This window comes from Thamnophis elegans, chromosome 14 (assembly GCF_009769535.1).
Source record: "Thamnophis elegans isolate rThaEle1 chromosome 14, rThaEle1.pri, whole genome shotgun sequence".
Lineage (NCBI taxonomy): Eukaryota > Metazoa > Chordata > Lepidosauria > Squamata > Colubridae > Thamnophis > Thamnophis elegans.
This window is the reverse complement of record NC_045554.1, coordinates 7,524,805-7,549,601: the sequence shown is the minus strand read 5'-3', so window position 1 is coordinate 7,549,601 and position 24,797 is coordinate 7,524,805. Positions and strand designations below refer to the sequence as shown.

At 42.3% G+C, this 24,797-nt stretch overlaps 2 protein-coding genes across 5 annotated transcripts in view; both read left to right on the top strand.

The window, feature by feature from the left end:
• CCP110 (centriolar coiled-coil protein 110) overlaps positions 1–1,478 on the top strand; it is a 28,459-nt gene extending 26,981 nt beyond the window's left edge. For all 3 annotated transcript variants that reach the window (XM_032230194.1, XM_032230195.1, XM_032230193.1), the window contains one exon: positions 863–1,478. In XM_032230194.1, coding sequence (XP_032086085.1) covers positions 863–915 — 53 coding nt within the window. In that variant the 3' untranslated portion in view covers positions 916–1,478. The remainder of the gene's footprint in view (positions 1–862) is intronic.
• Positions 1,479–5,069: 3,591 nt separating this feature from the next.
• The window catches only part of VPS35L (VPS35 endosomal protein sorting factor like), a 68,080-nt gene continuing 48,352 nt past the window's right edge, over positions 5,070–24,797 (top strand). For both annotated transcript variants that reach the window (XM_032230612.1, XM_032230611.1), the window contains exons 1-12: positions 5,070–5,144; positions 7,770–7,869; positions 8,356–8,520; positions 10,025–10,147; positions 10,480–10,504; positions 10,938–11,014; positions 11,726–11,854; positions 14,819–14,903; positions 16,497–16,556; positions 21,564–21,660; positions 22,650–22,697; positions 24,569–24,662. In XM_032230612.1, the coding sequence (XP_032086503.1) occupies positions 5,128–5,144; positions 7,770–7,869; positions 8,356–8,520; positions 10,025–10,147; positions 10,480–10,504; positions 10,938–11,014; positions 11,726–11,854; positions 14,819–14,903; positions 16,497–16,556; positions 21,564–21,660; positions 22,650–22,697; positions 24,569–24,662 (1,020 nt within the window). In that variant the 5' untranslated portion in view covers positions 5,070–5,127. The remainder of the gene's footprint in view (positions 5,145–7,769; positions 7,870–8,355; positions 8,521–10,024; positions 10,148–10,479; positions 10,505–10,937; positions 11,015–11,725; positions 11,855–14,818; positions 14,904–16,496; positions 16,557–21,563; positions 21,661–22,649; positions 22,698–24,568; positions 24,663–24,797) is intronic.

The window sequence follows — 24,797 nt, the reverse complement described above, 5'->3', positions numbered from 1 at the left end:
CTCCATCGTTCCCACCATGAGGCTCTTCTCCAGGGAGTCCTCCTTCCTTCTCATTAAATGGCCAAAGGATTTGAGTTTCCTCTTCAGGATCTGGCCTTCTAAAAGCAGTCAGGGTAGATCTCCTCTAAGACTGGTTGGATCGCCTTGCAGTCCTTCTTTTGCCCTCCATCGTTCCCAGCATGAGGCTCTTCTCCAGGGAGTCCTTCTTCCTTCTCATTAGGTGGCCAAAGTCTTTGACTTTCCTCTTCAGGATCTGGCCTTCTAAAGACCAGTCAGGGTTGATCTCCTCTAGGACTGACCGGTTGGATGGCCTTGCAGTCCAAGGGGCTCGCAGGAGTCTTCTCCAGCACCAGAGTTCAAAGGCTTCCATTCTTTGGTGCTCAGCCTTTCTTATGGTCCAACTTTCACAGCCATCCATTGCAACAGGGAAAACCAGAGCCTTGACTAGACACACTTTTGTTGGCAGGGTGATGTCGCTGCTTTTTAGTAATCTCCACATAGTTTGTCTAGAATGATCACAATGATTTTTTCCAACGTGAAGTGTTTTGACAAAATAATTTAAAATCTGCCAGGTGTATTTGCTGTATAAACCCATGGGCTACAGACAGAATTTTAACATAGGCCTGCTGAGTTTCTTAGAAGTTCAGGCATTTAAACCTCCCAAGCCTGCTTAAGCTGTGCCATTATTTATTTCTGTACACAGTTTGACTCTTTATGGTGTTCCTCTACTAAGCTGCCCTTCAGAACAAAAGTTCCATTTGCGTCTGCTTTATAACTGCTTGCTTGGGACAAATTTGTTGGCCTTTTAAGCTCGTTCCCTTTTAATAAACAAGACCGAGTTATTTCTGATTTTTGCTTTCAGGAGCATCTGCCAGAAGAATCCCAAGAAAGAAGCCAAATGTTGCGACAACCTAAGGCGGCAGCATTCCCTCGGCTAAGGAAGTGGCTTAAGCATTGTCTTTCAGTGTTCTCCAGATGCTCCTTCAAGGAACACGGGTCGAGGAGAGGTCTGTGCGTGGTCGTGTTCAAGAGACTTAGAAGACTCTGGAACGGAAATGAAGGAATGAAGGCGAAGGGAATACGAATGTGAATATGAAAGCAACTCTTCCATTTGAGTTCTGGGTTTTGTGCTTTGCTTACTCCCTCGAGTAGATATTTTCAAGGGGATTCTTCAAGCAACCTTCTAAACCAGGGCTGCATTTTTCAATTGTGCAATAAATAACCCCGAAGTGTGATTGCTTTAGACGTCCTGCATTCCTGCTTCCCTCTGTCATGCTTTGGGGTGGGATGGGGGGTTCAAAGCACTTCTGAAAAGGAAATTTTGCTCTTGGCTCTCTGGATCGTTTCCAAAAATGGCTGCACTTTTGGGTTACACAAATCTTCTCTTGGCCACTTCAGTCCTCTGGAAATCAGGAGGGTCATAACGTTGAACATATGCTTCTTTAAGGCAGGGGTCTCCAATCTTGGCGACTTTTAAGACTTGTGGACTTCAACTCCCCGAATTCCTCAGCCAAAACTGGCTGAGGAATTCTGGCAGTTGGAGTCCACAAGCCTTAAAGTCGCCAAGGTTGGAGACCCCTGCTTTAAGGTTTCAGCAATGATGCTATGAATCACAGGGTATAAATATTGTGTTCACCCACCTCTTTTTTTTCTGGCTGAGGTCTTGTTTCTGAACATACTGTGTTGTTTATAACAGTGTTTCTCAACCTTGGTGACTTTAAGTCCCGTGGACTTCAACTCCCAGGATTCCCCCAGCCAGCTCTGCTGGCTGGGGGATTCTGGGAGTTGAAGTCCACGGGACTTAAAGTCACCAAGGTTGAGAAACACTGGTTTATAAGATACTATCAGACTTGATTTTCATACTAAGCGAACTAGAAACCTCTTTAACAAACAATAACAACTACTGGCTATTTTGCAAAGCATTTGCCTCATTTCTCTTTTTTTAAAATCCAGATATCTGGTGGCATTCTTTATAAACAATATTTGAATAATGAATGACCAGTGATAATAGCAAGTTGGACTAATATTATGCGACATATATTAGTCCAAGGTTACTTAGTTAACATTGGACTAATGGTAAATTGGATTAATGTTGTCCACCTTTTTTCTCTTTCAATGTATAAAATGAAATTAACCGCAATCTTAATTTCACAGAAAAGCTGGATGAACAAAAACAATTTCAGAATACAAATTGTATTTATGTAAATATTGTTTTGGAGAGGGGTGTGTGTGTGCAGTGGATTTTAATGTGGTTGTGAAAGATTGAAACAAGACCACGTTGGGAAATAAATTATTGTGTTGCTTTTAGCTTAGTAGTGCTTTATCCCAGTAGCATCTTGAGTCACAGTTAATGTCTAATGTTAGTTTTACATGTTCAGGTGGTATTAATATTTTGCCAGTGATAGAGGTTTTAGAAGTTGTGTCACTGAAATCATTCCCACAAATTGAACAATTAAAAGGTTCAGCTGTAAAGAAAAATGGGGTTAACTTTATACATGGATGCAATTACTTATACCGGGATGCTTATACATTTATGTGCATCTTCTAATGCTTTTATTACATCATGCAATGTTTTAAAATCACATTTGGGCTGTCTTGATGCCAGTGTAAAAAAAAAAGTCAAGGATTATTGATAGAATGATAAGCCAAGCTTGCTAGGTTATCCTGGTTTATTGTAGACAAAAATCCCATATAGATGGAAAAACAAGTCAACAAAATAAAATTTTAAGCAATACTCAGCCCCAGCTTTCTCGTCCTGACTAAACCAGGATGTATAAGCCATCCCCAACTTCACGACGAGCATTTGGTCAAACCAGCATCTGGTTTGAGCTTTGCACAAATCCTTTGTATTTCCGGCTTTTTAACAAACATGCTTCTTTGCTTGTTTTACCTGCTTATCTGAAGGGAGGTTTGAAGTAGGAATCCATGAACCGCAGAGGTTGGCTCTGCTTTCATGGTAAAAATGGACAAGCCACAAATTGCGATGTAATCAATCATGGTTTTAAAGATTGCCCATGGCTAATTTGGGGAGCATAATGCAAGTGCTTGTCCCGGAAATAATTTACTGCATTCTGGTTTTAAATCTATTTTCCAAGCTCTTGCCTGAGGTTTACAAAACCTGAACTGAAGATTCACAAGCTGAGTTAAAAATTGTTGTTACCTTGCATGTTAAGCTACAGTTTACATGTTGTGTCGATGCTAAAAGTAACCTGATTGTGTGCTGTGGAATTAGACTTAGGCTGCATGTAAATAGAAGCATGTTTTTAAGTACAAGTTCAGTAATTTAAGTGGACCTTTTGATATTTTAGCACAAAACTTTTTATTTATAAATTAACAGCCTATGGCCAGGATGCCTTTTGTAACTTAATGTTTCCTATTTATTTATTCTCAATATTTGTTTGCCTTTTTTTGAGTGCAGTGCCATGCTATATTATAAGCCTTATTTTTATATATTGGTTTTCACTTGTCCTTTTTTAAAAAATTCTTGGTATATTACACAATTAAACTTTTTTTAAAAAAAAAAATCTCAGTATTTGTGTGCGTGCGTGCATATATACACTTTCTTCCTCAACCCGTTTCTGTGATGCTAAGGATAATTTTGGACGATGAAACCATGCAGACGTCACTTTTTAACTATAACACCTTCACATCTAGCTGTGAGACAGTGATCAGACAGGGAACATTTTTAAAAAACAAACACTTTAAATGGATTGCTTTGTACTTGCTGCTTATTGATTTTCTTCAGCTAGCAAAACACGGACATCTTTTGATTCTGGAGTCAAACACTTGGGACTGCCCTACTAGTTCCATCAGCCAAGCAGCAGGGATTCCAGAGGGAAAATAAGATGCTGGAAGGTGGGGCGGGGGGAGAGGACACAAGGGATCCTAACAATTCTAAGAATTAATTCCAACATTGCCCCCAGTCACAAGTGGTTGACTGTAAGCCTTGTTTCACCCCAAGCTCTGGATTTGTTGGACAAGTCACCTTTAGCCAAATTTGCACTGCAATGCCATGATTTAGTAAGGTAAAGGTAAAGGTTCCCCTCGCACCTATGTGCTAGTCGTTCCCGACTCTAGGGGGCGGTGTTCATCTCGGTTTCAAAGCCAAAGAGCCAGTGCTGCCCGAAGACGTCTCCGTGGTCATGTGGCCGGCATGACTAAATGCCAAAGGTGCACAGAACACACACAACCTTCCCACCAAAGTGGTCCCTATTTTTCTGTTTCTTTATTTTTTATTAACAAACATGTAAAATACACACACACAAAACAGACGTACACCACATTTACACAATACAATATGAAGAGGAGCTTCCTGTTCTTTCTAATAGCAATTATCAATCGATACCGCTCACCTCATATTATTTCCCCTTCTATTGTATTTCATTTGGATTTCACCATTCTTAACCCTCTTATTTTACTCATAACTAATATTTTTGAGTTTTGTTATATTCCTTCATTGATTTTTGTTTGTTTCTTCCATCCCCCTATACCATTTATCCCATATCTGGTAGAATTCTGATTCTACTTTCATTTTTTATATGTTTTCAAACTGCAAAGTTGGCAGAAGCTGGGACAAGTAACTGGAGCTCACTCCGTTAGGCAGCGCTAGGGATTCGAACCGCCGAACTGCCAACCTTTCTGATCGACAACCTCAGCGTCTTACCCACTGAGCCACTGCATCCTTTATTCATGATTTAGTAGGAAGCTTCTAAAAAAACAGCCTTTCTTAATTTTGGCAGCTTTTCAGCTGCGTGGACTCCAACTCCCAGAATTCCCCAGTCAAAGGGAAGTGGGGGAGGATTTCCCAGCCAGGGAACTCTGGGAGTTGTGGAGTCCACACAGCTGAAAAACTGTCAAGGTTAAGAAAAATATTGCTTTAAACGTTGAGTCCCTTGCAGATAAGCCAACATAGCTAGGGGAAACCAGCATAAGCCAGGTTCAACACAAGCCTAAAGTGATTCAGTTCAAAACCTTTCCTTCCCCTAATAGGTTCCAAGCAGAGCCCCTCGCCCCGCCCCTCGCCCCGCCCCTCGATAGCCAAGGCAACCGGGCAAGCGCCCTTCTCCAACGTGGCCGCTGCGGCGTCGGGCGGCGCTGGCGGGCGGGGAGTCACGTGAGGGAACCAAGATGGCTGCCTTCCCTTGGTGAGAATCGCGGCGGGGAGGGAGGGAGGAAAGGAAAGGAACAGGAGGGATCCCCCCCCTCAAATGAGGGAGCCTCGGTTTTCCCGCCCTTTTTTACCCCCCACCCCCCTCAGAGGACACTAGGCCGCAGGCTCGGCTGGGGAGGGGGCGCCCGGGCTTGAGAGGGCGGCTCCCTCCGTGGTCTTCCTTAGAGGCGTCGGGATGACAACTCCCATCATCCTGCACCGGCTGAGAAGGATGGGCTTTGTCTTCCCGGGGGGTGGTGGTGTATTGTTGTGACATAAAAAGCAGCCTTAAGGCTTTCAGCGAGGCTTGGGCAGGTGGAAACGCAACAGGGATATTCTCCAGTGACTCTGGTTCCTTGGGGGCGGGGGAGGAAATGAAGGACTGTCTTGGAAAAAGGGATATTAAAAGGGATTTTTTAAAAAAGGATTTTAAAAGGTTAGAACAACAGAGTTGGAAGGGTCCTTGGAGGTCTTCTAGTCCAACCCCCTGCTTAGGCAGGAAACCCTACCCCACTTCAGACAAATGTTTAGAATAGAATAGAATTAGAATAGAACAGAACAGAACAACAGAGTTGGAAGGGACCTTGGAGGTCTTCTAGTCCAACCCCCTGCTTAGGCAGGAAACCCTACCCCACTTCAGACAAATGTTTAGAATAGAATAGAATAGAATAGAATAGAATGGAATAGAACAACAGAGTTGGAAGGGACCTTGGAGGTCTTCTAGTCCAACCCCCTGTTTAGGCAGGACACCCTACCCCACTTCAGACAAATGTTTAGAATAGAATAGAATAGAACAACAGAGTTGGAAGGGACCTTGGAGGTCTTCTAGTCCAACCCCCTGTTTAGGTAGGAAACCCTACCCCACTTCAGACAAATGTTTAGAATAGAATAGAATAGAACAACAGAGTTGGAAGGGACCTTGGAGGTCTTCTAGTCCAACCCCCTGCTTAGGTAGGAAACCCTACCCCACTTCAGACAAATGTTTAGAATAGAATAGAATAGAACAACAGAGTTGGAAGGGACCTTGGAGGTCTTCTAGTCCAACCCCCTGTTTAGGCAGGACACCCTACACCACTTCAGACAAATGGCTATCCAACATCTTCGTTAAAACTTCCAGTGTTGGAGCATTTACAACTTCTGGAGGCAAGCTGTTCCACTGATTAATTGTTTTAACTCTAAGGAAGTTTCTCCTTAGTTCTAAGTTGCTTCTCTCCTTGATTAGTTTCCACCCATTGCTTCTTGTCCTGCCCTCAGGTGCTTTGGAGAATAGTTTGACTCCCTCTTCTTTGTGGCAACCCCTGAGATATTGGAACACTGCTATCATGTCTCCCCTAGTCTTCCTTTTCATTAAACTAGACATACCCAGTTCCTGCAACCGTTCTTCATCTGTTTTAGCCTCCAGCCCCTTAATCCTCTTTGTTGCTCTTCTCTGCACTCTTTCCAGAGTCTCCACATCTTTTCTACATCTTGGCGACCAAAACTGGACGCTGTATTGCAAGTGTGGCCTTACCAAGGCATTATAAAGTAGTATTAACCCTTCACATGATCTTAATTCTATCCCTCTGTTGATGCAGCCTAGAGCTGTGTTGGCTTTTTTGGCAGCTTCTGCACACGGCTGGCTCATATTTAAATGGTTATCCACTAGGATTCCATTGATTGGAGTTGATGTTGATGCTGCTATCTTTGCTTGACCAAGGAAAATTCCAGACCGAGGAAAACTTTACAGAAATAAAAACAAAGAAAAACAGTATAGCTAAATGTATCTTTAAAAGATGATTTGATTTTTTTCTACTGTCCTGTAAACGAGAAAAGATTGTGGGGCAAGTGGTACCGTTTATATGGGAATAGTTAAATCGCCAAAATAAAGGTTTTAAGTTAATTATCTTGAAAGGGGAAAGTGTGATTTGAGAAAATTCTAGACTTTTATGTGCGCTGTTACATCCCTTAACTACATCACAAAAAAAAGGCTTCCAGAAGAAATGTGTGAGTAGGGAAATATGGATGAAATAACTTCTATTCCACCAGTGGTCAGGTCTTTACTTCCTAATTCAATTTATGACAGAGAAGTGTATATTTTTCAAATAGTATGACAGACTTCACAATGGCAAACTGTCTTATAGCTGACCACATTGATTGAATCCAGTCCTTATGGTTTGCTTCAATATGACAACATTAAACAAAGATGTAGTTTCCAGCAATGTGTCAGCCCAAAAGTTAGCTTTTGGGAAGAAAGATTATTTTACGTTCATTTCTTTCTGATGCCAGTTGGTGTCACTGGTGATTCATCTTAGGGCATAAATCTTAAATACCAGTTTTGAACTGATGACAATGATTTTTTCTTGCAACTTGCCTTGATAAAATTTATTTTCATTGAATTATGGTATATCTCAAGTTTGGTTCTTCAGATGCTATTAGTTTGGTCTTCCCATCATTATGGTTGTTCCATGTGGTTACAGTGATTGGAATTAGAATTTGGTGAGAGGGGCGGCAAATAAATTTAATAAATCTCTAAAAAACCACTTATTGCCAGTCTACTCTGTACATATGTATATAATATACACACACACACACACACACACACACACACACACACATATATATATTTACGTTTGTCTTTCAGGCATGCAAGAATACGAAACTATGGGCGTGAATTGGAATCATACAGATTGGAAGCTGTGTCTGTGGAATTTGGTGATTTCCATCCACTCAAACCCATTATGGTAGGTTTATCTGGTAATCTTCAGAAAACGTGACATTGCCAAACAACACTATCATTATCAAGTTTGATTAATAAAAGAGGAAGACCGTTTTGATTTGTCACATGTCCATAAAAAGTTTGGTCTGATACCATGAGTATGACTTCAAATGAGGGAAATTAAATTATACACAATTTACAGTGGTGGTAAAATGTTTAGTTTTATAATGGCACCATGTGGATTATACTTTAATTCATGATCTACTCTTTATAAGCTTGTTCAGAATTAGGCTTTGTCTAGCATTGAATGTTATTCTTCTCCATTGTCTAAAGTAACTATTCCTAGCTCACAGAGTGGTGGCTCACAGAGTTGAGCATCTCAACCCAAAATAGACAAGAACTGGTCTCTTACACAGGTTTGCCTGGTCTTGGAATAAGTGCCATTTTATTTGGAATAAGCGTGGAAAGGATTGGGCTGCAAATTTCTTACATGTGCTGTTTTATTCCTCAGGTTACTGAATCGAAGACAAAAAAATTGGGTCGTAAAGGAAGCACATCCTCTACCTCCTCCTCCTCCTCTAGTTCAATGCTGGACCCACTCAGCAGTGTCCTGGATGGCACAGATCCCTTATCCTTGTTTGCAGCTACTGCTGATCCACTGCTGACCATGATGATGGTAAGATCATTTCAGACCAGTTATGTAGGGGGGTGATGTTACTGCTGCCCCTGCATTATGCAAAGGTGTGTTTGTGTGTGTGTTCAAAATTCTTATGTCTCCTGAGTCAGGAGGAACTCAAGAAAGTCCTGGTCAACCCAACTGGAATGCATGTTCTTTAATGTCATCCTAGCCAAACAATGATGTCTCCATGATATCTCTTCTATATTTTCTAAGTGGCAAAGAACACAAACTTTTTAAATTAAAATTAACAGCAAGTAGAGAAAGAGATCTCCTGAGTCTCTCTTTTGGGATCTCAGTGGATCATAGCCAGGCTCTGAAGCTATCTGGATGAGAGATCAATTGCCTCCACTTTTTGGGAAGCCAGCAAAAACATGTCTATGTTTAAATTCCTTATAGTGAAGACTACAGTGGATAGGGCCAACTCACACTTACAGGCTCCTCCCCAATGTTGTGGTCAGCATTCAATTTTGGAGGAACAGAAGGGAGAAAGTATTTTGTTATTCCATTTTAAGCTTCTTACACTATATTTTGGGAGTTTTCTGACTCAAAATGGTAGGAAATATGTCATTTTCAGTTCTGGTACTCAATGATGCCCTCAAAGGAATGGGAGACTGCAAAGAAGGTAAGCAGTTTAACGAGTCTTGCACGGAGCTCTCCATGGTGCTGAAGCCAAAGACTAGCCTTCATTTGTGCTTCTCTCAATAGGTAACCAATCTGTTGCCCTAAAAACGAGCTGCCCTAAAAGGGCAGCTTTTGGGGCAGCTCGTCCACCTTTGGTCCCCACCTGTCACTCAGCTCTCACCTGTGGCTCCTAATAGCTGTAGCATGCACAGTGGCCACACCCTTGGCAACAGCTTTGACAGGCTGGCCAAACTAGGTTGAGAGTAGCCGTTGTGTCATTGACCTTCGGTGAGATAGGGACTTGTCTATCGCAAGCATGTGAAGACAGATTCCGGCGGATTGAGCGGATGAAACCTACTAGAATAGGACAACGGTGATGAAGACGGTCTCTGCAAGCGATGGGGTACGCTAAGAGCATGGCAAGACACGAAAAATACTCTGGTAAACCACTACGCCCAGCCCATCTCCAACTGTCTTGACTCTTGTCCTGGTATTGGAGCAAGATGGAATCCGGGAAGAGAGAGTGAGGCTGACTCTGCGCTTCTCTCTGTCACTTTAATCCAATTCTCGCACAAGTCTTGAGATCCCCCCCAATTAGATGTCAAGGACCTCTTCAAATATGATGACGAACATCATCATCAACCAATCTGTCTGCTTTTACAGGATAGCTGATGGATTTGCCTGCAGTTAATTATGGGTTTTTAAATATACATTTCTGACAGTTTCATGCTTGTCAGTGGCTTTTATTCATTAAGTTAGTGGGGGTGTAATATTTAATATTATCCTCAATTTAGCTAACAAAAGGCAGGTGTTTTAACATAAAAGCAGCATTGTTTGTTTATGTAAAAATGTTTTGCTGTTTTTTTATACTCCTTTGTAGGATAATGCCAGGAAGAAGCGAGATAAAGATGAGAGTTTGTCTGTGGGAAATGACTTTGAACCTTGGTCAAGCAAACGTGGTGAAATCCTGGCACGCTACACAACAAATGAGAAACTGTCCATAGTGAGTCCACTTTTAATCTTGTTTAAACATCACAAAGGTGTTGGGGATGCAAAAAAAAACCTAAAGAGGGAAATCTAGTTATTGTAAAATAAAGATAACTTAAGAAGTCATGCTGAAAATTAGCATTGGGTCATATTTTCTCCTGACCTACTTTCTGGAACCTTTGGAGCTGCAAAACCATACTTTAAATTATAATTGGCTGGTTTACAAAATATAATGATTGAATTCCTAGGACATACCTATTTTGATAGGGACTGTTGGCCTTTGATTGTGTAACAGAACTGGACAGTTGGGAATTGCTAATTGAAACTGAACATCTGTTTCCTTTGCAGAATTTATACATGGGATCTGAAAAAGGTAAACATTCACTTCCAAATATTTAACTTAAAAGTTTTGCAGCTATTCTCTTTTCTATAAAACATGTTGCTTATTTGGAAAATTATTACAGACATGAAGGAACTTCCTCCTGAACTAACACCCTCTATTTTAATACACATGGAGACTTCACACTATTGAAAAAAAATCCAGAAGTTGGGCAATTGCGCATTTGTTTTCCAAACAAAGGATTACAAGGGCTTTTATAAACCAGAAATTTGGCCCACAATGTCTAAAATACTGCCAATTACAAAAGTTTGAAATATACAGCAGAAAATGTCTACTCTAACTGCCTGTAATTGTTTTCTTCAGGTACTGTCAGAGCATAATTTATTCTTTAATTCAGTCCAAAATTACTGTAGAACCTCCTGTATTGCATTGGATTGTATAATTTAAAGCATGTAATTATTTGCAGGAAAAGCCTCAACTCCTGGATCCACCGTTTCAGAGAAAGTACGAACCAGACTAGAAGAATTGGATGATCTCGAAGAGGTGAGCAAAAATTCATGTTTAAGGCAAAGAAATGTCTGTCCTTTTTTCCAGCATCCTCTAGGATTTACACATAGTCTGTTGTGCTGGAAACTGAAATGAGAGCTTTTGGTTCTGTAATTTGTCATAGATTTTTTAAAATGCAGGCAATTCTCATTTTAAAACCACAATTGAGCCCAAAATCTCCATTACTAAGCAAGACAGTTAAGTAAGTTTTACCCCATTTTACGACCTTTTTTGCCACAGTTGTTCAGTGAATCACTGCGGTTGTTAAGCTAGTAACACATTCAAGTGAATCAGGCTTCCCCATTGACTTTGCTTGTCAAAAGGGAATCCCATGACCCCAAGACATTGCGACCGTCATAAATATGAACCAGCTACCAGAATTTTGATCACATGACCAGGGGCATGCTGCAATGGTCCTGTGTGTGAAAAAGGGCATTTTTTTCAGTGCTGTAGTAACTATGAACAGTCATTGAACAAATGGTTGTAAGTTGAGGACCTACCTGTATGTTCTCCTAAGGTAAACCATGAGACAGAAATGCTTGTTGGAGGGGAAAGGAATTCTTTAGGAGCGAATAGGAGCGAATAGCTGGTTTGTACCATTCAGTCCAGCAATTCTGCATTTTCCAGGCTGTTCTCCCAAAGCGAGAGGAGAAAGCTGTTGAAAAAAATAATAATAACTCACTCTTTACACCCCTCATACTTTCTCAGGGTTCCCAAAAAGAATTGCTAAACTTAACCCAGCAAGACTACACGAACCGGATTGAAGAACTCAACCAATCCTTGAAGGATGCCTGGGCCTCCGATCAGAAAGTCAAAGCCCTTAAGATTGTTATCCAGGTGAGCATAACGCTGATAAAGTAGGGTTGTAAATTGATGAAGGAGGATGCTTTTAACTTTTTCAGAGGAGTTCATGGCTGCTTCTGGGGTTTCCCCCTTTTCCTTTTGAGTGGACACGCTTGAGCAAGAAACTCAAGAAACTGGTGCTTTTCAGCATTTCTGTTTATAGGAAGTCCTCGAGTTACGAGAGTAATGGAGCTGACCGTTACAGTCATAAGTGAGGAAATGGGTCACTTATGTGACCAATCTGATTTTAACAGTCTTTTCGGCAGCGATTGTTAAACGGATGTCGTGGTCATTAAGCGAACCAAAATAAACTAGTTAGGTATTTTATTTATTTAAAGTATTGATACCTAAAAGGTTCGGTTCCACCACAAAACCGCGTTCGACTAAAGCGCGCTCGACGAAACCGCGTAGCTGACGTCATCACAGGGCGACAACAGCGTGGAGACAGAAGCACGCTGTAAACGCTAAACCTAAAATTAACCCCTAAACCTAACCCCCCTAAACCTAACCCTAAAGCTAACCCTAACCCTAACCCTAACCCTTAACCTAACCCTAAACCTAACCCTAAACCTAATCCTAATCCTAACCCTTAACCTAACCCTAACCCTAACCCTAACCCTTAACCTAACCCTAAACCTAACCCTTAACCTAACCCTAACCCTTAACCTAACCCTAAAGCTAACCCTAAAGCTAACCCTAAAGCTAACCCTAAAGCTAACCCTTACCTTAAGTTGAATCGGCTTGCTTTCAAAGCGCTATTTAAAGCGCCCTTCTTTCTCCGCGCTCGCTGTTGTCGCCCTGTTGATGACGTCAGCGACGTGGTTTAATTGGGTGCGCTTTAGTCGAGCGCGGTTTTGTCGTGCCACGAAAAGGTTCATGGCAAGTGAGAATCCCTGACCAGAAGGAAAAGGGAAAGGAGGAAGAAAGAATTCTGCAGCAATTCTTAATACTTCCTGGTTACTGCATTGATTACTTATATATAGCAATAGCAATAGCAGTAGACTTATATACCGCTTCATAGGCCTTTCAGGCCTCTCTAAGCGGTTTACAGAGTCAGCATATTGCCCCCAACAACAATCTGGGTCCTCATTTTACCCACCTCGGAAGGATGGAAGGCTGAGTCAACCCTGAGCCGGTGAGATTTGAACAGCCGAACTGCAGAACTACAGTCAGCTGAAGTAGCCTGCAGTGCTGCACTCTACCCACTGCGCCACTTAACACAGGAATCGCTGTGTTATCAATGGCTAAAGGGCTTAGATCTCTGTCCAAAGCTTCAGTCACTCCAGTAATTGCTCATGTGTAATTCAATTCACAACTTCATTATCACTTATATTTTCTGTTTTTAAAATAATTCACTGCTCTGGTATTTTATATTTTGCTGTATAGAAGGGCGCAATGGTTCAGCGGTTAAGGATCCTGAGCTTATCCGCTGGAGAACTGACCGCCCAGGTTCAAGACCCAAGCTGCATGTAATGGGATAAGCTCCCATTCCTTGCCCTAGTTGCCGCTTTCCTAGCAGCTGGAAAGCATGTAAATGGGAGTAGAATTCAGGGGTGGGATTCAGCTGGTTCGTACCAGTTCGCTGAACTGGTTGCTGCAAGGACCGGCTGGCCCCTCCCCTCCCAGGAGTCTCCACGTGGCCCATTCATCATGCCAGGTAAGTGCAGGGCCTGCGTGGAGGCTCTGGGAGGGTGAAAAAAAAGGGTCTCCCGGAAGTCCAGAAATGGCCCCATTTCCCACCTCCAAAGGGTCTCTGTAGCTCGGGGAAGTCCGTTTTCTCTGTCCTGGAGACTCAAGGAAATCCTCCAGAGTATGGGGAGGGTGAAAAACGGGCCTACTGGAAGTACTGGAAGTCCAAAAAAGGGCCTATCTCCGGCCTCCGGAGAGTCTCCGGAGCCCAGGGGAGACCATTTTCGCCTCCTTGGAGGTTCGGGAAAAGCCTCTGGAGCCTGGGGATGGTGAAAATGCCCCCCCCCCCGGTGCAGGAGGCCGAATAGGCCACACCCACCATGGCCACGCCCACCCAGCAACCCGCCAGAGAACTGGTTGCTAACGTTTTTCAATCCCACCCCCTGGAGTAGATTAATAGGTTCCACTTCAGTAGGAAGTGCTCCATGCGCCTTTGGCATATAGCCATGCTTGGCCATATGACCGTGGAAATTGTCTTGGAACAACGCTGGCTCCCCCAGCCAAGAAACGGAGATGAGCACCGTGCCCTAGACACAGGCACGACTGACAGAGAAGCCTTTACCTTTATATGCATTTGATAGGCTTCTTTGGGGTGGGTTTTTATGCACCAATGCTGTATTTTGTTATGCCATATGAAATACACACCAATCTCTGCAACGGGATATTCAGGGAGGCCCAGATGTCCTGTTATTCTTGCTCTCGGAGCATTGAGCACAACTGGCCTTTTTGGAAGACGTCCAGCCCAACTAATAACAACCCTAATGGGTAGAAATAGCAACCTCTTCCTATCTGTTTATTTTCTTTCTTCCCTGGTTAATTTTCGTCCAGCAAAGTTTGTTGGGGAGGGTTTGAAAAGAGACTTCCCAGGGGTTCGCCGTCGGAGGATTCAGTTGTGGAAGTCTGAGGAGAGTCTGGCATCTCTTTTTCTACCTTTCCTTCCCTGCTTTTATTGGGAATGTTTATCTTTTGCTGATGGAATGACATCTGGAACATATTACAAAATCATACAGTGGGGCTTAGCGGAGGTTCCATTCCCTCGCTGTTGGGTTAAGAAGGAATTTAGTGCTGAAGAAATCCATATAGGCAGCCGGAGGGTCAGCCAAGAAATAAGTCAGAGAATGCTGGGGAGTTGGCATGGCAATCCGTGTGGATAAACTCTGCCCTCCCAACCACAGGCTATCTTTGAGCTGCCCTTTAATCAGCGAAATGACACTCTGTGTAATTACGCCACGGATTAATTTCCGTTTCCCTTTTTTTCTCTCCACCCAGTGTTCTAAACTTCTTTCAGATACAACCGTGATTCAGTTTTATCCCAGTAAATTTGTCTTAATAACAGACATTCTTGATACCTTTGGTGAGTATAGAGCGTACTGTATTTTTTTTTTCTATTTTAAAAAACCGATCATAAGTCACTTTTTTTCAGTGCCCTCGTACCTTTGAATGGTTTCTAAACATTGGTTTCTCCTTGGGCAGCAGGCTTTTTCTATCATTCCTGGTAGCTAGAAATAATTATGGATGTTATTTTCACATATGCACAGATGTTCCTGAATACACATGCCCCCCACCCCTTATAAAAGTGTTTCTAACCTTAGCCAGTTTAACCCTTAACCACAGACGTACTATTTTGGCTATGCTATTATAGACATTAGGTCTTAATCACCACTCATACAGTTTTCTTAATCTATGAAAATAATAGGTAGGATATGTTGTTATATTTACTTTGTATAGTTAAGTAAGTAAGTAAGTAAGTAAATCTTTATTACGGTCAAAGACCAGCAATATTTGTATAGTTACAATTTTCATTGATTGATCAAATTAACACATTTTATAAATTCTATCTGCAAACGGAATTTCTAAAAATAGGGGTGTTCCGAACATTTTGGGAAACTGTTGTGTTAACTATGACCTCAAGTCTGTGGTTAAAGGTTGGCTGTGGTTAACCCCTGGCTAGCTGGGGCATCCTGGGAATTGTAGTCCACACCTCTTAAAATGACTCAGGTTGGGAAACGCAGCCTTATAGACGTTCTGTTTAAGTTACCGTATAGAATAAATGCTTGAATAAGAATATGAATAAGAATATGCGCCACCAACTTATTTTAAAAGCAGTTTTTGGATAATAACACATGAGGGAGTTTTTGAGCATCTGCCTCTCTCATTCTGCAATTTAATAAAACAGGTTAGATCCTCTTTTAAATCTGGGTTTAAGCAAGATAAAATGATGTGCCCATTATCCCACTTGAGGGCAGCATGATGTAATGCCAAAAGTGCATTTAGCAAACCAAAAGCACAACATGATCAGAATGAGAGGAGACAGAGAAAAAGAAGTCTTTATTTAGATTTGTAACCCGTTCTCCTCTGACAGCAGGAGATGGAAGTGGCGTGAGTCTGCCACAAAAGATTTTAGAAAGGGTATCCAGCTAATCCCATTTATAGGAGAGCAGTTTTTCAGCGCATTTCTTAAAATACTTGGTCGTTTAAACATAATACCCTCTGTTTTCTCCTGTGAGTTCCAAAGGAATAGATAGCATGAGGGTTAATTCATTTCAAAACAACTTTACAGCAGAGGTTTTGCCAATAGAGGAAAATGTTTCTAGATCGGGGTTGAACTGTGGGGTCATTAGCGCTCTCTGAGCTTAGTTGTTTTTTTGCAGATGTTTCATAGCCCAACTAGATAACATCATCAATGCTAGAAGAGAGAGGGGTTTGTGGAGTGGGGGAAGAGGAAAAGGACTGTGGGGTCCTTCGTGCTCTCTGAGCTCGGTTGCTTTCTTGCAGGCATTTTAAGACCCAAGTAGGTAACATCATTGGTGCTAGCAGGTCTAAACTAGCTGTCCTTTAATTTTCTAATTTTAATCCATATACTTGATAACCAATAATTCTTTTCCAGAACTTGCATCTAGAATTGCTGCGCAAATGGTATTTCACCATCTTATTGTTATCATTGCAGGAAAATTGGTATATGAAAGGATCTTTTCTATGTGTACTGATCATTCCACCCCACTGCCAGGTAGGTTGTTCCATAGCAAGTGAGATAACAAACCCTCCTTGGCATCTTTGTCTCCAGTGGCCAGTTGGAGACAAACTGTTCAGAATTAGCAGTACAAAAATAATGAATAAGTTGCAAGCTGAGAAATATTTTTAAAGGCGTTGCAAAATATCTCAGACGTTTTAACTTCCTAAAAGTTCATTCTAAGGATGTTTCCAACAGTCTTGTTGCTGATATGAGTCTCCCAATCGTAGGTCTGTTGAATTTTAAGAGGAAAAGGGCTCAGCAAACCTTTGATGGGGAAGATTACATAGGGATTGTTGACCTCTGATTGACTTATTGTGGTTTAGTTAGTGAGAACAAACACCGAATAAGGAATTATCCCAAATTCCTTATTCTGTGTTTGTTGTCACTAATTAAAACACAATAAGGCAATCAGAGGTCAACAATCCCTATGCGATCTTCCCTAAAGGAATTGGAATAAGGAATTTGGGATAATTCCATTAAACATACTGTATTTTCAAGCACAACTCTCTGTGTAGAGAATCCAAACTCCAAGTGGGAATGGAGAAGTTCCAATTACCTCCTGCCTTTATTGGTACAACTCAAGGTATAAAATTGCTGCCCTTTGTTTCCCAACAGCAACTGTGAGTTGGGTTGGGTTGGGTTGAGTTGAGAGAGAGTGACTGGCCCCAAGTCACCCAATTGGCTTCCATACGTAATGGAGACTAGAACTTGCAGTCTCCCAGTTTCTAGCCCAGCACCTTAACCACTACACCAAACTGTCTCTAGAAGCGCAGGATAGTTTGAGACCCCCTTGTGATCTTTTGCTTCTGCTTATTGCTCCTGTCTGTGCCGAGGTGGCGCAGTGGTTAGGGTGCAGTACTGCAGGCCACTTCAGCTGACTGTTATCTGCAGTTCAGCGGTTCAAATCTCACCGGCTCAGGGTTGACTCAGCCTTCCATCCTTCCGAGGTGGGTGAAATGAGGACCCAGACTGTGGGGGCGATATGCTGACTCTGTAAACCGCTTAGAGAGGGCTGAAAGCCCTATGAAGCGGTATATAAGTCTAACTGCTATTGCTAATTTGAGGATATAGGTTTCCTTTGCCTGAAGCTTCATTTAGGATCAGCCTATGGTTCCCTCTTGCAATCTTGCTGGAACGAGAGATCCCAGGCATAGCAAACACAGAGAATTTCTTGGGCCAAGCTGTGCCTTCAGCGGTTGTCTGCGAGAGGAGAACACGCTCATTAAGCCTTGCGCTCATTCTTTCCGTTCGGATAAAAGAGAACGGATTCTGATTGAGCCCATACCATCAAGAAAACGGGCCTGCAGCAGAAATAATTGGAAAGGACTCCGCTGTGCCCTTGATAACAAAAGCGAAGCTTTACGCCTAAAAAAACCAAATGCTCGGCGAAGCCAGCTTCGCTTCTTCAATGCAGAGCGTTGAAAATCCCCCCCCCTTTTTTTAAACCTCCCCCCCATTGAAATGTTTATGCAACCCGAAATCAGTTCGGCTTGGCGGAAGGGTTAGTTCGCGCTTTGTTGCCTTCCTAATCTTTCTTGTTCTTGTTGCGTTGTCCTCCGTCACGCGGCTTCGGCTAAGGCTTGCTTGTCCTTAACCAACTCGGCAGTTCATACATGCTTGAACTGCAGAATCTGGATCCCCGTAGCGCTCGATTATGTAAGAGTCCCCAGCTGCAAGGAGGGAAGGGGAGGGATTGGGGGGGTGGGGACGTTGGTGAAAAGGGGAGAAGATTGCAGTCTCTCCCAAAATTTCTGTATGTTTGAAGAGAACGGCCGTGGAATAACAAAACGGTGGCGTCTTGCAATTGAGTGTTGCTGCTCCTCTCGTTATGCGCCAAGGAGGCGCTCGGAATACAGAGGGGGTAAAATCACCCTAGGCCGCACCATCAATCCATTTGTTCCACTTTTGCCTGACCATAAACAAAGCTGGCCTTTTCCTCCTAACAACCACGGAAACATCTTGGTCCAGAGGACTCAACGGGATGAAACCGGGTCAGTCAAGAACCAGGTCGGATATCTTGAAGCCGCCCGGGGATACGGTTTTCCCCGTAAAAGCCAATATTGTGGACGAGCGCATCAGGACGTTGAAGTAGAGCAGGTCAGGAGAATCAATCGACAGAGTGTCTGTGGAGATTCTCAGTCCTCCAGGCCATGGTTGTCCCAAAGATGCTTTTTCTTTTTCAAGAGGCAACTGGACTTTCTGTTTTTTCTTGGAAGACGTTTTCGCTTCTCATCCAAGAAGCTTCTTTTTTAAAAAATATATTTTTATTTTCAAAACAAACATACAAATCCTCCTTCTTTACATACTGTAGAAAGTGTATCAGTTGGTTACAAAAGGCTTTTGTGCATCTCTTCCACCGTCATCAAATATAATTCATATTAATTCTAATATCTTAATTCGGATATTTATTATATTACCATCATCATACCTCCATTTTTATTTGACTATGATTATTTAAACGTCCTTTTTCCCGATGGTCTTCGGCGACCCCTGTGAAAGGGGTCGTTCGATCCCCCCAAAGGGGTCCTGACCCACAGGTTGAGAACCACTGTTTTAGAGAGTCGTTGAAAGGGTGGCTCCGTGGCTAAGATGCTGAGCTTGTCCTTCATCATAAAATATACCAAGATTTAATACATAACCACCTACTGGCATTTCATTTATTTCTTTATAAAATCCTCCATTAACATTAAATCCTCATATTCTATTCTAGCTAAACATCCATAATATTTAATACCAAAATTTCCTAATCCTCCTTTCCAAATCCCTGTTTACCATTTACATCCAATTCCCTTATATTATACCCCTACATGTATATATTTTATTATCATTATCCTTTATTTAACCAAGACGCTTCTTCAGCTCTGACTGGATGGTGGGAAATGGAAGGATTTATATTCCTTGCTGGCAGAGCTGGTCATTTGCATCTTTTTACAGCAGGGGGTCTCATCCTTCCTAATGCCGTGACCCTTTAATACAGTTCCTCATGTTGTGGTGACCCCCAACCACAACATTATTTTATGTTTTCTGTATTTTTTTGAAAATATGTGTTTTCCGATGGTCTTAGGTGACCCCTGTGAAAGGGTCGTTCGACCCCCCCCAAAGGGGTCCCGATCTGCAGGTTGAGAAGCACTGTTTTAGAGAGTCATTGAAAGGGTGGCTCCGTGGCTAAGACGCTGGGCTTGCCGATCAGAAAGGTTGGCAGTTTGAATCCCTAGCGCTGTGTAACGGAGTGAGCTCCTGTTACTTCTTCCAGCTTCTGCCAACCTCGCAGTTTGAGAGCACGTAAAAAATCCAAGTAGAAAAATAGGGACCACCTTTGGTGGGAAAGTAACAGCGTTCCGTGCGCCTTAGGCGTTTAGCCATGCCGGCCACATGACCACGGAGACGTCTTTGGACAGCGCTGGCTCTTTGGCTTTGAAACGGAGCTGAGCACCGCCCCCTAGAGTTGGGAATGACTAGCACATAAGTGCAAGGGGAACCTTTACCTTTACCTAGAGAGCCTTTGAAGCCACTTGGAGGTTTATCTTTGAGTTCCAAGAAGGCTCCATATCGTTTTTGCACCACTCAGGTGACCCTGAGGACACAGATGAACCTCCAAGTGGCCTCAACGACCCTCTAAAAGGATCCAAATGACCAACTGTCCACAAGGAGTATAAATCCTTCCATTCCCACTATCCAGTCAGAGCTGAAGAAGCTTCTTGGATGAGAAGTGAAACGTCTTCAAAGAAAAACCCAGAAAGTCCACTTGCTTCTTGAAAAAAACACCTTTTGGGACATTCCACAGTGTTCAGAAGTGAGTCACGATAGGGACAAAAAAAGTAATAGTTGAACAGTGCAGTCATTAAGAGAGGCATTGTGTGACAGCATCCAGTTTACGAACTTTTTTGCACAGCTCGTTAAATGAATCACAGTAGTCATTAAGTGAGACACCATTTACAGGCTTCCCTGCTAGCTGGCTTCCTCATTGTCAGAACTGGCAATCTTGTGACTGTGGGATGCCACAATTCTTTACAAAATGTGTGATGGTTGCCAAGTGCACGGATTATAATAACATGACTGAGGGGACACCTCAGTCCGTCCTGTCAGTCAGTCAGTCAGTTAGTCTGTCTGTCTGTCTCTCTGTCTCTCTCTCTCTCTCCCTCCCTCCCTCCCTCTCTCTCTCTCTCTCTCTCTCTCTCTCTCACACACACACACACACACACACACACCCCTACCTAAGTTTTTATTGATGGATTCAGTTTGGTGTTTTTTTTTCCAGGAAAGAGAAACGGATGCTGATATATTCCATTTGTTGCTGCTATTTGTCCTGGGAGGGATATAGCCTTTAATTGATTTTTTTTTTTGACATCATATTCAGAAATATGTTGCATTTTGTTTACTGGGCTGCATGCTTAAATAAGCGAGCGTATCATTGTAGACTTCCCTCCCCTTCAATAAATGCCTGTATTAGTAAAATAACAAATTAGTTTATTAAGCCATGGTGACACTTTGGTTAGAATGCAGGCAAACTCTTCGCATTGCCAGCAGTTCGATCCTGACTGGCTCATGGTTGACTCAGCCTTCTATCCTTCCGAGGTCGGTAAAATGAGGAGCCAGAATGTAGGGGGCAATAAGGCTGACTTTGTAAACCATTTAGAGAGGGCTGTACAAGCACTGTGAAGCGGTTTATACTGTAAGTCTAAGTACTATTGCTATTGCTATTAATTGCTATTTAATGGTATTTCACTGCTAAATGCTGAACTACTATTAATCAAGCCTTCACAAATATGAAATTGGAAAATGCCAAGAACCATCACAAACCAAAAAGTAGTGGTATCTCTAATTTCAAAAGAATGACCTTTAAAATTAGCGTTTTTAATGATGCTATATTTTTATGCGCTTGAATGCCATTTTCTCAGATCTGTACGATTACAATACCGTATCTAATTTAATGGAGAGATAGTACAAGGAAGCGGATTCTTAACGAAGTCTTCTCTTTTTTAAAAAAAAAAATTTCATCAGATAATTTTACTCCTGAAAGTGTGAATGATACCGCCAAAGAAACCTGCTTAAACTGGTTTTTCAAGATTGCGTCCATCCGAGAACTCATCCCAAGATTGTATCCTTATTGGAATAAGACTTTGATGGAAGAAATATTACCTGATTTATACTCAGATTTCAAATGGCATTAGTGTGTTCTCCAAGGAGGGAAACAAGAAAGATGTGCCGATCAGGTATCAAGAGATCTCCAAATGAGAGATCCTGATCGGGCTGGTAGAAATCAATTGATGAAGCAAGCCAGCTGTCGAAATCCACACATCTCAAAGTTCCTGAGGTTGAAAAACTTCAACCTTTAAAGCAATAACCAAGTTAGCAATAAGCGAGTTAGTGTGTATTAGTTATCTGTCTGACTAAGTGTAGCCACGGGAACTCTTACTGAAATGTGGAGTAAATGTGCAGTTTCTCTGCAATAAAACCTGATCAATACCTGATCGTTGATCTCTCAAAATTTGGGAAATCTAATTATTAAGTATGAATATCAAGAGAATTTTTCCTCTTCCAGCAGGCAGAATTATAGAAAGGGCCTAGGTCAGGAGTTGGCAACCTTAAACCCTCAAAGAGCCATTTGGACCCATTTCCCACCGAAAAGAAAACATCGGGGGTCACAAATCCCTTCCAGTGCCTGGCTATTTCCAGAGCGATCACAAAACTAGCATATTTAGTTGAATTAAAGCTTCTGTTTTCATCTGAAACTTTTCTCGGATGTAACCATGGTTGGCCTACTGGGGGTCGAAAAGCTCAATAAATCACGTGCCAGCGGGTGTCGCACATTGGCGATTGTGATGCATATTTTGAGCAACAGGGAGCCGCAGCAGAGGGATGAAAGAGCCACATGCGGCTCCGGAGCCACAGGTTGCTGACCCCTGGCCTAGGCCGACTACGTACTTGCAAACTCTGTCATTTTAAAAAATGTTTTAACTTACCTGCATCCTTAACTGCTGATAACAAGGAAGCTGTTATAACAATCCTGGAAATATATTATCTGCTTCTTTGGCTAGGGTGCAATTTTATTCTGAACTCTATTTTTTTTCCCTGACTCTGTGCCAGTTATGTGGAGACATCGATACTGAAGTGCAACAAATTTCTTTCCAAAACGTAAGCATTGATAGCATTGGATAATTCAATAGAGGTAGTCCTCTAGTTATGGCTGCAATTGAATTAGAAACTAGAGTTATAAGTCATGGTGATGGCTAAGCAGATCACCCTGGTGACCGCGCTTGATTGTATGAGCTTTTTGATGGTGGTCATTAAAAAAAACTCTTATACATAAGGGGACGTGGTGTCTGAGTGTCTAAGGTGGTGAGTTTATCGATCACAAAGGTTGGCAGTTCATTGGTTCGAATCCCTAGCGCCACATAACTGAGTGAGCTCCTGTGACTTGTCCCAGCTTCTGCCAACCTAGCAGTTTGAAAGCATGTACAAAATGCAAGTAGAAAAATAGGGACCACCTTTGGTGGGAAGAGAACAGCGTTCCATGAGCCTTTGGCATTGAGTCATGCCATCCACAGGACCACGGCTTCGGACAGTGCTGGCTCTTTGGCTTTGAAACAAAGATGAGCACCGCCCCCTTGAGTTGGGAACGACTAGTACATATATGCGAGGGGAACCTTTACCTTTATTATACGCAATGGGTATTTTTTTTAATGTAAACTGGAAGTAAACAAGTTTTCGGGGCGGGTGGGGGGAGGGGAAACTGCAGGAAAAAGTAGCCAAGTGCTCAAAATGCAATGTTATGACTGGGGAGGGGAGTGTCGTTAAGCATTTCAAAACGAGGTCGTAACTAGCTCTGGGGAGGTCCATCCTAACTTCAAATGTGACCAGTCGTAAGTCAAGGAGCTACTTGTAAATTTAGGTAAGTGGAGTGCTTGTGGCATTGGGGATTCTGGCCTGAGACTTCTCCATCATCTCTTTACAATTTCATTTTATGCTGATGGTCTCTTTTGTGTAGGAGATTAAATATAGGGAAAGACATATGTCTGGGATGCAAAGAGCTTTTTTTATTGATTGGTCCCTGAAATTAAGCACACTGATCAAAGAAGGCTCCTTGGGTCTTTAGCTTTAGAGCTTTAACTTGTGGGAAGAACACTTTGATAGGAAGGTATGTTTTTGATGTTTAATTTTTGTGGAGTTCTCTAAAAAAGATTTGGAGACTCTAGAAAGAGTGCAGAGAAGAACAACAAAGAGGATTAGGGGACTGGAGGCTAAAACACATGAAGAACAGTTGCAGGAACTGGGTATGTCTGGTTTAGTGAAAAGAAGGACTAGGGGAGACATGATAGCAGTCTTCCAATATCTCAGGGGCTGCCACAAAGAAGAGGGAGTCAAACTATTCTCCAAGGCACCTGAGGGTAGAACAAGAAGCAATGGGTGGAAACTAATCAAGGACAGAAGCAATGTTGAGACCCTAGAAAGAGTGCAGAGAAGTGCAACAAAGATGATTAGGGGACTGGATGCTAAAACATATGAAGAACAGTTGCAGGAACTGGGTGTGTCTAATGAAAAGAAAGACCAGGGGAGACATGATAGCAGTCTTCCAATATCTCAGGGGCTGCCCCAAAGTAGAGGGAGTCAAGCTATTCTCCAAAGCACCCGAGGACAAGAAGCAAAGGGTGAGCAAAGGCTCATACCAGCGAGGCCTTTGAGGTTATCAGAAGTGATACCAGTAGAAGAGAATATCTGTAGCTCAGGGTTGAAATGAGGGGTCCTTAGTTCTCTCTGAGCTTGTGTGTGTGTGTTTGTGTGTGTGTGTGTGTGTGTGTGTTTGGCATACATTTCATTACCCAACTAGGTAATTTCATCAGTACTAAAAGATGTTATGATGTTAGAATGGAACTGATGAGGTTACCTAGTTAGGTAATGAAACATCTGCAAGAAACAGCCAAGCTCAGAGAGCACCAAGGACCTCACTGTCAGAAGTGAGCCTCAGCTTCAGGCACGAACTCTGTTTCTCAAATTACATTTTTTAGGGGGATTTTGGAATGTCTCCCCCGATTGACTTCCATGATCCGAGGAATTGGTGATCCTTTGGTGGCTGTCTACGCTAGAGCATACCTCTGCAGGGTAAGATTTTTTCTCTCTCTTACCAATCTAGTTTTACAGAACAATAGAAAAAGAATTATTGAATTAATAGAAATATTGAATTATTGAAATAATTATTGACTATTTATCAAATTGAGTCCATGGACCATCGTTTCA